General features: G+C 39.4%; 1 protein-coding gene across 1 annotated transcript in view; it reads left to right on the top strand.

The window, feature by feature from the left end:
• The window catches only part of SEC63 (SEC63 protein translocation regulator), a 100,484-nt gene extending 87,068 nt beyond the window's left edge, over positions 1-13,416 (top strand). The window contains exons 17-21 of the mRNA XM_073336936.2: positions 675-833; positions 1,838-1,939; positions 9,812-9,910; positions 11,626-11,730; positions 12,300-13,416. Coding sequence (XP_073193037.1) covers positions 675-833; positions 1,838-1,939; positions 9,812-9,910; positions 11,626-11,730; positions 12,300-12,443 — 609 coding nt within the window. The 3' untranslated portion in view covers positions 12,444-13,416. The remainder of the gene's footprint in view (positions 1-674; positions 834-1,837; positions 1,940-9,811; positions 9,911-11,625; positions 11,731-12,299) is intronic.
• Positions 13,417-14,235: the final 819 nt, after the last annotated feature.

Raw genomic sequence — 14,235 nt, 5'->3', positions numbered from 1 at the left:
CCAGGCAGCACAAAGCTCCTTGCAGGCTGGGCCCCCGACAGCTATGTGGGAAGTTCTTCCCTAAATTCCTTATCTTGGTGTTCTCTTGCTCTGTTCTGTGGGAGCTCCTCTCCCTTAGGAACACCTGAGTGCTGGTAGCCTTTTATCAGGTCCACGTGCTTGTTAGCCAATTAGATGCCAACCAGCCACTTAAGCAATAAATTACTTACAGGTGGGCTGAGATGGGCTTCTCCCCTTACACCCATCATGGGTAGACTGGGCCCTGACTCCCCTTAAAGGTGAATACAGAACTGGATTTTTAGAGCACTTCACATTTTAGTAATGAAAAGTGTGTATAATGGGGGACTTACAATAGTGAACTAAAAATCAGTAGTTCCTAAATAGTGGACAAATGTAACGGCTATTAAGTCTTTTAGTATCACTGTCTCTGATATCGCAACTCTTTTAGTACTTTAGGATGTTAATTTCCCCCGTATATCAACCAGAAATGGTCTTGAAATGTGTTTTACATTTCATTCAAAGAACCCTATCTGAAACAATGCAGTACCCCATGGCATTGCAGTGTCACATATTAGGCACTAGTCCTCAAGTGGGACTTAAGAGCCCATGGCCTTCAGACTTGGAGCACAGGAATGCTGCCCATGGGAATAATAGATTGTTTTGTTTTTGTTTAGGAAGTTGTAATAAGGGAGGAAGATGAGGAACTTTCTGATAAAGGAAGTGAGTCTGATGAAGAAGAAACTAACAGGGACTCTCAAAGTGAAAGAGATGATGGAAGTGAAAGAGACTCCGACAGAGAACAAGATGAGAAACAAAACAAAGACGATGAAGCTGTAAGTCTCACTTTGTGGTGAAGGGTGATTTTGCCTCTGGAGTTGTGGGGAAAACATGGTATCTCTTTAGCAACCACCTCAGGCTGAACAACACAAGGATGAAGTAGTAGCATCAACTCTCTCAGGAGAAAGTCGTATTAAGTCGTCTTCTTCCAGTGTGAGGTTGCCATGATGCATGTCCCTTAGTGCAGTGTTTCCTTACAGAAAAGAAAGAGAGATGTTAAAATTACAGAACAAGAGAAATGAAAACTTCAATTTTAGCGGAAGAATGTACTAAAGTTTTTCAACTTAATTTGACAGTTAATCAACTTTGATGCTGTGAGATTTCAATATAAAACCTCCCCTTAAATTTTAAATCCTTGACACACCTAACTATTATGCATTGTACAATGCATCCCACACACATAGCAGTGGGAGAAGTGTGTGTGTATGTATGTTTGTATATGACATTTGGTAAGTTAGAATTATTGTGAATTTGGGTTGTATTAGCTCCAAGAGGCTTGTTGTGCTAGGGTCTCACACACAAAACAGTGGCTTCTTCTCCAGAGATCTTACAATCTAGGTATAAGATAAGAGAAAACAGTTGGATGCAACAAACCGGGTGAGCACAAGGTAGTAGTGCGATAATTAAGTGTAGTGAACAATGGTCGTGGCCAACCAACTGCTTAGCCATTGATGAGTATTTTGTAGGCGACATTGAAAAAGTAAGTTTTGAAGAGTGATTTGAAGGAGAATAATGTAGTGGCTTTGCAGATTTTTACAAGGAGCGAGCACATTTTCAGAAGTGTCCATTTGGCTGGTCTCATGTATTTCACTGCCATTTGATTTTTAAGCATCAGGCTTTCGAACTTGAACCCTGTCTGCACTTGCCTGTTTTTTGTACAAAGCTTAGCACACACATTTACCATGCTGTCTGTGTGCTGTTCTTGATGTGCTGGGATTTCATTTTTAATAGGAGAAGAGATGACTAAAGTAACTCTTTAAATCCTTGTTGTCTTCAACAGGAGTGGCAAGAACTACAGCAAAGTATACAGCGAAAGGAGCGGGCCCTTCTGGAAACCAAATCAAAGATAACACATCCTGTTTACAGTCTTTACTTTCCCGAGGTCAGCAACAGTGAACTTTATTAGAGCTGTGACAAATGGGAATTAATGCAACCAAAGTATACAACTTAATAGTTTAGAATTTATATATTGTTTTAAAGTTAAAATTCTAATTTTTAAAATTGCTAATTTATACAGAGCAAAATTGCTGGTTTGCTTGAGACTTTCTTTCTATATATATGTATTATATAGAATATATATTTTTAATATATTAAAAAAAAACTTCCAGTATAGCTTTTTTGAAAACTGAATTTTTCACTGGATTCTCAAACTTCGATGTGTGAACTCCCAAGTCCCTGTTGAGCAGAAATGATATAAAACTTCTGCATTCAACTTTTGTTCTCCTCCAGCTAAGCTATTGCATATAATTTGGTCACAAAACCATATCTGTCAAGATCTGCTGCAGAGAGCTCTTCTTGGATGGTGACTTCTTATAACCCTTCTGTCATTCCCCATTCTCTCTATAGAGTGGTATAGCAGAGCAGCAGTTCTGCTATAGTTAAGGTTGATAGTCATCTTTCAAACAGTAAGTGACTATCCTAAATAGTCTAAAATCCCTATGATGTCTCTCATATCTAGAAATCTAGTGTACATTATGGGAATATAGGGTAGTATTAGTGGTCCAATTTGGGGTTATTTGAGCAACGGGGTCCCTAAGATAAAGCCCCCTTAAAGTTAAATGTTTACAAAAATCTCCTGGTGATTCTAAAGGGGTTTTGCTCTGTACACGTGAGGCTGATTGACTGTAATCCTCCCCAAACTGATCTCACCTGCTCAGAATTGAACTCCGTTAGTGTGTGGCCCCCACTGCCTCTTTTGGGAAGCAATAGTTCAGAAGTTATTGAAGGTTAAATTTAGACAGGTCAGCTGGAGCCATACTGACCAGCCAAAGAGTGAAACGTGCATGTGTAGCAAGACTAGAGCTTGTTACAAGCTGCAGGGTTTTCAATCAGCCTTTGTTCACTCTAACTGGGTAGCTCAAGATGACATGCTGAGCATTTACCTAAGCAACATGCATGTACTATGAGTTCAGGCCTTACCCTTTGCAGTTTTGATAGAATCTGTGTTGTGCACGTTAGTTGTTTTCTGTCTTCATTCTGAAGGGGCTCCTTCTGGAAGTTTTGCCTGAAGACTAAAGTTTCTGGGTTAAGAGCCAATATTTTCAAGTGCTCTAAAATCCACAGGGAGTCTGGTTTTTACTTTAGAAGTATTGTGAAAGCAATCAGCATTAATTAGAGGGAAGATGAAAGAATCTAGTAAGAAGTTACAGCAGTGTAATCATGACTCCTGCTCCTTGCCTGTTTCCTGAATAATGGGACTGAATGTGATGAAAGGAAGCAAGTCACTGAGTCATCTGGTCAAGGGGTTAACTGTAACACAGCTCCCATTTTCAGATTCTCAACTGATTTGGTGAAGAGCTAGGGAATATGGGGGGGGGGGGGTTGGAGCAGTGAAGGGAGGTATCAGAGCAGTGCAGGCCACAGTAGGGGGTTGAGATGGTGCAGTATAAGGGGTCTGCCCCTCTGCCACCTAGGGCTGTGCTCTGGCACAGCTACTGAGGGCTCAGCACACCCCTAGGCAAAACCTTTAGTGTAAGGGATCATCCAAACACTAATTTTGAAAACCCAGTTTCGGTGAGTAGAGTTTGAACAAAGAACTGGGTTTCCAAAAATGTAACTTTCTATGATTCCTTAACAAATAAGGGATCATTATCAAAGGGAACGTTTGGTCTTAAGGAGCTCGAAAGTGCGGACACAGCAGAACCATCAGGAAAAATTGGGTATTGTTGGGTTAAAAGCACTCTCCACGCCAGTTACTAAGCTTAGCTGATTTTAAAGCTTTAATAAGAAAAATTTAGGACAATTAATTAAGCATAAAGCAGTTTGATCAGGATAACATAAAGATCAGTCCTGGGGCATAGGTAGGCTTTCTGTCATCATCAGATCTATGCTGATCCAGTCTGGTATAAGTCCTGTGTTGCTCCACCCCCATTTATTAAACACACACCCTTTATACATTGTCTCATAACATTGCACAGGTACAAATTATTAAAACTATCTCAATTATAAATATTTCATTTAAAACCAATTTTAATACCTTTTTACTTCTGCTAAAACTCCAATTGATACCTCATATCTATTTTTTTAAGCATTGTTTCTATGTATTCATTATTTCTTATGACATTTATCTTATTGTTACTTATTTGATTTTTATGGCCTTGGAGTTGCTGGTTAGTTCTGCCCACTCAGTGTTTATCCTCCCTACTCTGTCTTGCTAGTAAATTACACGTTGTATGGTTCACTTCATCCTGTTATCCACACATCAAGAATCTGCTGTAGATAAGACACAAACCAACTTTTTGATTTTTTTTCCAACCTTTGAAAGCTGTGTCAAGAAGTCACATACAGAAAGCAGAAAAATTCCCTTTTACGCTTTCTTATAACACTATTAAATATATATCTACTTCTCTAATGTTTAATATACATTTGTCTAACACAGTTCATTATACATTTCTTTATAGCACCTTCTCCTCCTGTGACATACATGGAGGGGAAAGAAATGGAGCCATCTGCACCTTCTTCCACTCCTACCATACTCCCCTACAGATACACCCCTCCCCCCACATCACCCAACAATTCCCCTTCCATCAGTGGCTCCCCTTCCCTCTACTGCATCCTGATCAGTGGAAGGAACCCAGAACTCCCCTTGATCCTCTTGCTGCCTCCATCAGTGGGAAAGGAACATCAGGGTCACCTTTCCCCCTCAGTATTTCTGCTTCTAGGGGGAAAATGGAGCTCAGAGCAGTGCATGATAGCGTAGGGAGGAAAGGAACATGGTCAGAGTTGTGTAGTGTAGGATGTAGGGGGGCTTCAGTTCTGCCTCCCACACCCATACGTCCACACCATTACTGTCCCCTCTTTAAAATACACCCCCCCACTAACTCCATGTCAGTGGCTGCACTGTTTCTTGTTCTTCTGCCCAGCTCCTCAACCTTTGGGGCCCCTGTCAATGCCCACTCCGCCATTGCTGGGGAGGGAGGACTGGGCTGTCTGGATAGGCAGGGAGGTGAGATGATTCATGGGCATTGAAGTCACTAATATGCAGACAGTGTCTTCTGTTTTCTGTATAATCATTTCCAAGGAGCCAGCAGCAGTGGAATGGGGAAAACTGAGCTGTAAACCTGAGAAGTTATTTTAAATAAAAATAGGAAATTAACTACCCAAAAAGTTTAATTCAGACTTAAGGTTGCCCAGTGATGCCTAGTGCCGTTTCAGAACATCAAGTTACCTATGCTCAAATCTCTGAAAACCAGCAAATGAAGAGTAACGATACACACTACCTCCATAACACAACCTTAACTCTGCCCTCTTCAGGTGATGCCCCAACACATTCATAGCACATAGTAGTACCCTACTCTTACAATTGCTACAAATACTGTGGATACAGAATGCACTGGATACTGAGCACAAAACAAAACTTGGGTTAGAGCAAGGTGTAGTGAACAGAAGCTGTCTAAACTCAAACCATGAGCCTGCACAGATCACCCCAAAGTTGCTAAATGTTACCACCCATTCACCATTGCCAGGAGTATTCCTTCTGAGACATTGCTTTCACTTACCCCACTCACTGTTCACAGGAGATCGCAGTCATGTATGCCACTGGACTGCTGAAAATCCCCATGAGGAGAAGATCCTGGTGCACTGCTACTGAGGCACCTATAGAACAGAACATTGGCATACTTGATCCCTCGAGGTACACATACACCTCGGGGGGGGAAAATAGTGGGTGCTGAGCAGCCACCAGCAGGCCCCTCCCCTTCTCCCCCCTCCCCCCCAGCACCAGGCCCCACCGATCAGCTCATCCCTGTCCCCCGCAGTGCCGCCATCAGCTGTTTGGTGGCATGCTGGGAGAGGAACGGGGGCAGGCCTGGGCAACGCATGGCCCAGATGCGGGGAGTGGAAGGGGTGGAACCAGCTGCTTCCAGCCACTGAGACGCTGCTCTGCAGCCCTGCGTGGCCGTTGCCTGAGAGACCATGGCTGGGGAGGTGCCTCCTGCTGCCTGCTTGGGCTCGGGTGCTGGAGTCCCCAGTAGCTGAGCCAAGCAGGGAGCGAAAGAAACCTCCTCCCCAGCCAGACTCTCTCAAGCAGCTGCTGGGCAGGGCTGCAAAGCAGCGCCCGGGAGGGGCCGGCGTTAAAAGGGTCTCCCTTCTGCTCCCCGCCTGGGCTCCTGGGGAGCAGGGAGAGCAGCAGAATGTGCCGGGAGGGCAGGCGCAGTGGGAGGACAAAGCGCCTCCCATTCTGCAGGTAACATGGGGCAGGGAGACTGGTGGCACTGGGCATGGGGGGACATGCATGTGACCTGCCCTTTTGCTTGTGCCGCCTCCTCCTCCCCACTCCCCCATGGGGAGGCACCAGTTATATATGGGGCATCCTCCGGGGAGCGGACAGAGCAGGGGGTCGAGCACCCCCAGGAAATCTGGAAGTCAGCAGCTATGCCTCTCCTCATATCACAGTTACAAGTCTTCCAACTCCCACTAATCCCTCCACCATTCAGTGCAGCTACATCTGACACCGTGAATGCAGCTGGAGTGGGTGCAGATAAATGCTGCAAATCAAATCTGAAGCTTAGTGCAAACAATGACACCTCCTAGTTCTTCATGTGCTACTTATGCACTACCTTTACTGAACAATTCCTAGTTGTTATTGCCAGCTCAAGGGGAAGAGTTAAGGTTACATTGTGGGAGTGGCATATATTTTAATTCTATATTTCCTGGTTTTCAGAGGTTTGAGCGTGATTGAACGCAACATTCTAAAAGGCCATGAGTCAGCACTGAGCAAACTTAACTCTGCTTTAACAAACTTCTTGGGCAGCTAATTAATTTTGTTTGCCAGGGCTGTATCTTCACTTGATACATATTCCTAAATAAATAAATCTCTTCTGTTCCCTCAGTCATAGATCCAGAAACTGCACAGATTGTGGCTTTGACATTTTTAGGTAGAATTATGCCCCGATATTCCAGCTCCATGAACATACTGGTTCCCTGGCATGCCTGCACTTGTACCCATCTGTTAAAAGGCATTTTGCCCACAGCATAGTAGCCTGCCAGGTTCAAATAGGCATACACTGTTGAATCCAACCACTAATCGGTTTAGAAAGAATGGGAAGGTGGCACCTCTCTTGCAAGATTATCCCTCTGTGACAAACCATACCGAATTAGGATTGCACGTTTAATTACAAGTTGTATCTGTTGACCTCTGTGAAAGTTATAACTATCAATGTGTCCTGATTTTTTCACAAAAAGAAAAGGAGTACTTGTGGCACCTTAGAGACTAACCAATTTATTTGAGCATAAGCTTTCGTGAGCTACACTTAGTGAGCTGTAGCTCATGAAAGCTTATGCTCAAATAAATTGGTTAGTCTCTAAGGTGCCACAAGTACTCCTTTTTCTTTTTGCAAATACAGACTAACACGGCTGTTACTCTGAATCCTGATTTTTTGTTTTCCTGTTACCGTTACTGTCGAAAATTGTTTTTAACACCAACTTTGAGGCATGATCCATGCCCTAACAACTATATCTATTGCTTAACTGTATGTTAGAATGTAAGGGAAAGAGGTACAACATGTAAACGGTCAGGATGGTAATTGGCCACCTCCATAAATATTTGAACACAGTATTACAATGTAATACCTAAAATATTCATTGGAGCAGAGATTGGAATGCAACTCTCGCTGCTCACAGGTGAGTGCCCTAAGCCTATAGAGTCATTCTCTTGCTGGCCCATTGTATATAAAGTATTTCCTACAAGGTAGGACAGCTTCAACAGGAGTTATTGAGAATGAGACATCCTAGAATACCCCATAGCTCAATGGTTAGGGTACTCTCCTGGCAGGTGAGAGATCCAAGTTCAAGTCCTTGTTCTGCATCAAATAGAGTGGGGATTTGAACCTGGGAGTTCCACATCCCAGAAGAGCTCTCTAGCCACGGGGCTATTCAGTTCACCCCCTTCTCCTGGGTTTTGTGAATGGTGCTGAAGGCCCTTATTAATCTAGCGTGAAAAATCAAAACATTTCATTTAATAAATGTCAAAATGAACCATTTTGACATTTCCTGATTTTTTTCTCTACTGAAAACAGTTAATCAGAATTGACATACATTCTCAAAATATTTTGATTGACCCCAAATCTGCATTTGTCAATGAATAATTTTAACTGAAAATTTTTGCCCATCTCTGCTATGTTTCTCATAATTCATAGTGTGTACTTGGCTCACGCTTTAGTTATCCATTGCTGAATAGCTGCCACTGACTCTCATACACTTAAATGCAAATTTCCTCTGCATAGGATCCTTCTTCACTATTGAAAATTATTTAAAAATAGTAATCTGATTCTGAATTTTAATTATTAAAATGAAAAATCAATCTGTACTCAATATCCACATGTGATAACATGCACATAGGAAACTTAATAAAAAATGTAGTATGTTGCTGTAAGTTTAAAAAAATCTAAACCTTTAAAAATCAGTTTATGGATAAGTTCCTGCATGTCCTGTTTTCAGTGACTGGCCCATTAAACACACAAAGCTGTGCTACTACCGAATGGAGATGCAGGTGCTTTCCCATTGATTGATATCCCGTAAAAATGGAAAATTAATATGTCAAGTTAATTTCACGTTCTCCTCACCTTGAGCTGATCAATGCAAAATAGATTTTGTGCTAATCAGCCTTAGTGTTCACTAGTGTGATAGGAATCCAAGATTTCTATTGGTGGTAGTAAAAAATAGATCCTGCTATATGTCCCATGTGAGTATTTTAGTGGGATTTCTGTGATTTACTAGTCTTATAATTAGTCACTTTAAAAAGTAAAAGAACTTGTAATGTACTGTTGTTTTGTAACTTAAATTTCAATTTAATTCATTGATTAGTGTGCAATTCTTCTGAAAGGCTTCTGAAATATTTGCAAGCAAAAAATGTAGTTAAAATACTAGTTGAGGTTGAAAGTGTATTTCAGTGAAGTCCAGACATCATTTCACATTCTATACATCTTTTAATAAAAAATATCTCCCACCTTTGGAATTTGAAGCTGGTCCAGTGTTGCTAGAGGTTCTAAGCCCTGCCCTTCAGCATGGACCACCAGAAAAGTTCCTTCAAAGCTGTAGAAACACTCCAGCAACCATTTATTAGCATTGAAACAACTTTCATATAACACATTAATTAACCATAAGGCAACAATATGTCTGTCTCCCTCTAGAGAGAGAGATTTCAATTTGTTGATATTGTATTGCAACTGTTTACCAGACCACCAAGATGAGTTGAATGAGGAGAGAAGTTGCTTACAGAAACTGGCATTCTAGTTTCTCCCAACCATTTTGTTTTATAACCTAAACAAAGACTATACATCTTACCCTCTGTTTTTTCCAGTATAGTGCCTCTTGAGGGGCTGCGTATGCTCCATGTTTACACTACAGCGTCACAGCTGTGCCTCTGTAGCACCAAAGAGTAGCTGCTTCCTGCCTCAATGGAAGGGGTTTTTCCATCGATGTAGTTAGTCCACCTCTCCAAGTGGCGGTGGCTAGGTTGACAGAAGAATTCTTATCTACCCTAGAGGTTAAGTCAACCTGACTGTGGTACTCAGGGTCTGAAATTTTTAATAGTTCTGAGCGATGTAACTAGGTCAGTGTAATTTTTAAGTGTAGACCAGGCATAAGTAACCTCTTCCTCTTCAATGTGCAGTAGGTACTGTAAGTTTTTAACTCTTACAACGTAGTTTATTCTTATATTATATATCTGCACTGTAATAAATTATTATGGTATACCAGGCCTTTTAAAATGTTACCTCTACTTTCTAGTCTTTCATATTATTATTTTTTTTAACAGGAAAAACAAGAATGGTGGTGGCTGTATATTGCCGATCGGAAGGATCAGACATTAGTATCTATGCCATATCATGTGTGTACGCTCAAAGATAGAGAAGAGGTAAAGTATTTGTAGATTTGAGTATCAAACACTTAATTTTAAATATTTCTAAAATACATTGAAGTGGTTTACAGAAAACAATAGTATAATTACATAGCATATTCTGAACTGTAATGCTGTGTTTCCATAATCTGTTTTTCTTAGGTAGAGATAGACTAGATATAGTTTGTCTTCATCTGACTGATAGGCCAGGATCTTATATTACTGAAGAACTTCGTGGAGGGGAATAACTTTGAGCAGTTTTATTCTGGCTTCTTCTCTTTCCAGAATTGAGGTTGAAAATGGTGAGGTTGACAAGGAGGAACTGTGATTGATTCTGGCATGAAAAGCTGATGGCCAGCAGGATTCATGTGCATAGATAGCTTTTAAATAAAACTGTTTAAATGTAGGACAGCTAATATTGTTAACTTCTCTGTAAAACAGAGATTTGGTGAATTAGTAATCTCAGCAGCTGGTTTTGGATGTTGATATTCCACAGTGTAATATTATTAATGTTATATTTCTGTAGAGAAATTAACTGATGGAACATTCTTGTTATAGGCTATAGTGTTATAAAATAAAACTGTTACATGAAAAGAATCAGTGTAAGACATACTACTTAATTTCATATGGGTGGTTTTTGATATCAGTCAGCAAGGTGGGAGGTTTACTGTGTTAGGGCTGACCTGATTTCTGAGGTCAGAAAAGGGCATGTAAATGTTCTGTTACTTTGTTATACTACATGGGTTAATTTAATAATGATTTAAGTCATTATAAAGTATTTCTGAAAATGATGTATTTTGCTTTTTTTATTGCTTACATCAGTTCATCCTACAGATTTCACAGAACTTTGTTCTTTCAACTAGATTCTATTTTATTATTGGAAATAAAACGTTCTATTTCTACGCAGATGAAATTTTTCAAGTTTGTTTACCTAGTTTTGCCTTTGGCAGTATGGGCAATAAGCGTAAAAATCATCCAAATTATTAAGCAGTTATATGCAGTTCAGCTCCCTCTGTGTTTACTCTTAGCACTTTACCTTTTCTGTTTTTCTTGGACTTCTGAGCAAATTCCCACTGCCACAGAAATATTTACTTGTCATGTCGCAATTATTGACAGTGGCTTTTAAGTTCTTAAAAGTAGAATTGTAAAATTTCTTTCATCACTTAAAATTGCATTAATTCCTCCCTATTAATATCCTATTTGAATGTTTAATCCTTTCACTCTGCATACAAGAAATAAGTGCTGCATTTTTACTTAACTATATTGCTAATTAAACTTCAGTATGATATAGAAGTGGTGATAAGGTACATGAAATACTTTCCACAGACTAGCTATTAATCTCTAATTTTACTATCCTTTTTTACCTTCAAAAGTACAAAATAACTTTTTTTATGAAACTTAAAAAAAAAAAAAATTAGGGTCATTTTTCCAGGACTACATATAGTAGAAATGTGATGATGTGATAAAATTAATCCTTTGCTCTAGCTATTGTGTTTAGATATCTCCTCTCTTTGGTACCCATTTGTGGCTATTAGCATGTATCTCATGCATGTATTTTACTATGTTGTGGCTTATGGACAAAGTAGCACCCTTCAGTAACTAAAAAGCAATCACTATTATTTTGTGATATGTACTGTATGTTAAACTGTAGAAGTCAATTATACGTTGTTCACACACGTCCTTTGAAGGTCTGCTCAGAATAAAAAACATTTGGAATTATTTGTGTTTTCTAGGTAGAACTGAAATTTCCTGCACCAGGCAAACCTGGAAACTACCAGTACTTGGTTTATTTAAGATCGGATTCGTTTATGGGTTTGGACCAGGTTAAACCATTGAAGGTGATATTTTAACCCTAGTAGATTTCTTGCTGAAAATCACTTAGAACAGATGTTAATGTGCACATAGCTAGGCAGAAGTGAGGCAGCATGAAAGCACAGCTTTTCAGCTTTAGATTCAACAGTTCTAAGATTTAAGATTTCAAATCTGAACAATCCTTAACTGTAAATTACTTGCCTGATATAGAATGCTAATATAGACTCTTTCACATAAAAAAACCATAATGAATCAGTCAGGTTTTTTTTCAGGAAATGCCAGGCATGTGGTCAAAAACAGCAATTTCGTTTTATTAAGTCACCCAGTCTCAGATAAGTTTGTATATGTATTTAAATATACAGGTGTGCTTTTGTCATTGGGGGTTTGCCCCATAAATCAGTTAGTAAAGAATATTCTTTTTCAAAATGTAGACACACAGTCAATGAGAAATTCTAACACACTGACTCCTCAAGACAAACTTGTTTACAATTTTATGTGGTATAAGAAGCAGATCATTTTTCATGCTTTTCTGATATTTGTTGTTTCATTCAATCACCTTTTTTGTTCTCTCTCTCTGCCCAACCGCTCTGTGCAGCTGGAAGTTCATGAAGCTAAACCAGTGCCAGAAAATCACCCACAATGGGATACAGCAATAGAGGGTGATGAGGACCAGGAGGACAGCGAGGGCTTTGAAGATAGCTTTGAGGAAGAAGAGGAGGAGGAAGAAGATGATGATTAAACAGTACTATTAATTAACTACAACATTTGCACACACTGCAAACTTTGGTCTGACTGTGGAACTGTACAATAAACAAGAAACACCGTGCAAAAGCATTGAGAAGGCTGAGTTTAGTTTCTCTCTTTACCAAGTGTTGAGTGCATTATATAACTTCTCAGTGAAGGTCAAACAAATGTGTTATGATTGGTACAACGTGGAAGATGCTTATGGCTTGTTACAGCCATTAAGTGCAGGATGGTGAATTTATTTCAATTGAAAATAAAATCTTTTTTATTATAAATGTCCAAAAGCGTGGGCTATGTATTGTCTGATCAATTTAGGGTCCAATAAAATAAAAGGTACTCTTAGCTAGGAGCAATCTTTAAATCAATTTTTCTTGAATTTATTTTGGAACACGTTTAGGTATGATTTACATCTCAAGTCTCTGTTGTTTGAAACGACATCTGCTCAAGTTTCAAGCTTGGTAAATTCTGTGATATTCATTTGATATTTTGCAGTGATACAGCTTAAATCATAGCTTTAAATCTTCTGTTTTTCTTATGTTGGTCATCACAAGTTGGCATCATACCTCTGGGCACATTCCATGTAGGCTTGGGGGCTGCCTTTTGGGACTCTACTGCCTTTTCTTCATTGCCCAGAATTATCATGCAGATTACAAACACTTCTTGACAAGGTCATAAAATGTTATTAATGGCTTAAAACATTTTTAAGCCTATACTTCAGCAGATCAGTGCAGGATCTGATTCTTTTGATAAACTATCTGTCTAAAAATGAGTGTGGAACCATACGTTACACAAAGTTGGTAGCTTATATGTAATACCTTTTGTAAAAGGTTCACTCTGAAAGTTGAAATACATTCTTAATTCTTATCTACCTGACACTGTCAGAAAACTTTTAAGGGAAAAATAGTGTGCAAAGGAGGCATGTTTTGTATCAGTTTTGAATTCCTAACAATAAACTGGACAAAATTTGATGACTCTTTGCATTTGTAATTTTGTGCATCCCTTTCTTTTTTATCCTTGTCACAGGACTAAACAGGGTCAGTAACATGGGAACACACTTTATTTTCCAAGCAAATGATTACTTAAGGGGTGGGGCACCCTACGTGGCTGCTAAGGTAGCAGGTATTTCGGCACAGCTTATAGGTTTCCCACCCCAATATAACCAGTAAAGGTATGCTGTATAAATGTGATTACAAATGTCAATCATGTAAAGAGAGATGTATGTCCATTACTAAGTGCTGAAGAGCTACAAGGCTGCAATACCATAATACATATTGTGTGACAAATGTAAGTTTGTCCTACAGGGAAATTTCCACCCTATGGAAGCCACCCAAATGCCAAAATAGCTGCTCACTAATTTGTGACTTTGCTTATTAAAAAGGGTTGTCATTTTCAATGCAAATTTACATTGATATATTCTTTGTAATTGCAATAGTTGTAAATAAAATTTAAAAATGTCCTAAATGTGAATATAGTATCTCTTCTGGGGTATAGCACTTCATGCTTATGTAGCAGCAGCAGTGTGGTAGCTACTTAGAAGATAAGTATGAAGATGGGACTCCTGCCTGAAAGCCTGATTCAGTTTAGATGGCTTGTCGCCTTTTAACACCAGAGCATTCTTTTTTACTTTGTATGGTTTGGGATTAATTTTTTGTCTACTGCATTATGCAAATAGGTGATGCAATAATTCTTTCCCAGAGAATTCCAGTAATTTGAACTCTGCAAAAGACATTTCACTGTTGAAAGAAATGGGAGAAGAGGAATCAGACCTACTGTATCAAATAATTCAG

Source organism: Lepidochelys kempii, chromosome 3, assembly GCF_965140285.1.
Source record: "Lepidochelys kempii isolate rLepKem1 chromosome 3, rLepKem1.hap1, whole genome shotgun sequence".
Lineage (NCBI taxonomy): Eukaryota > Metazoa > Chordata > Testudines > Cheloniidae > Lepidochelys > Lepidochelys kempii.
The sequence above is the reverse complement of the archived record's forward strand: the minus strand, read 5'-3'. Positions and strand labels throughout refer to the sequence as shown.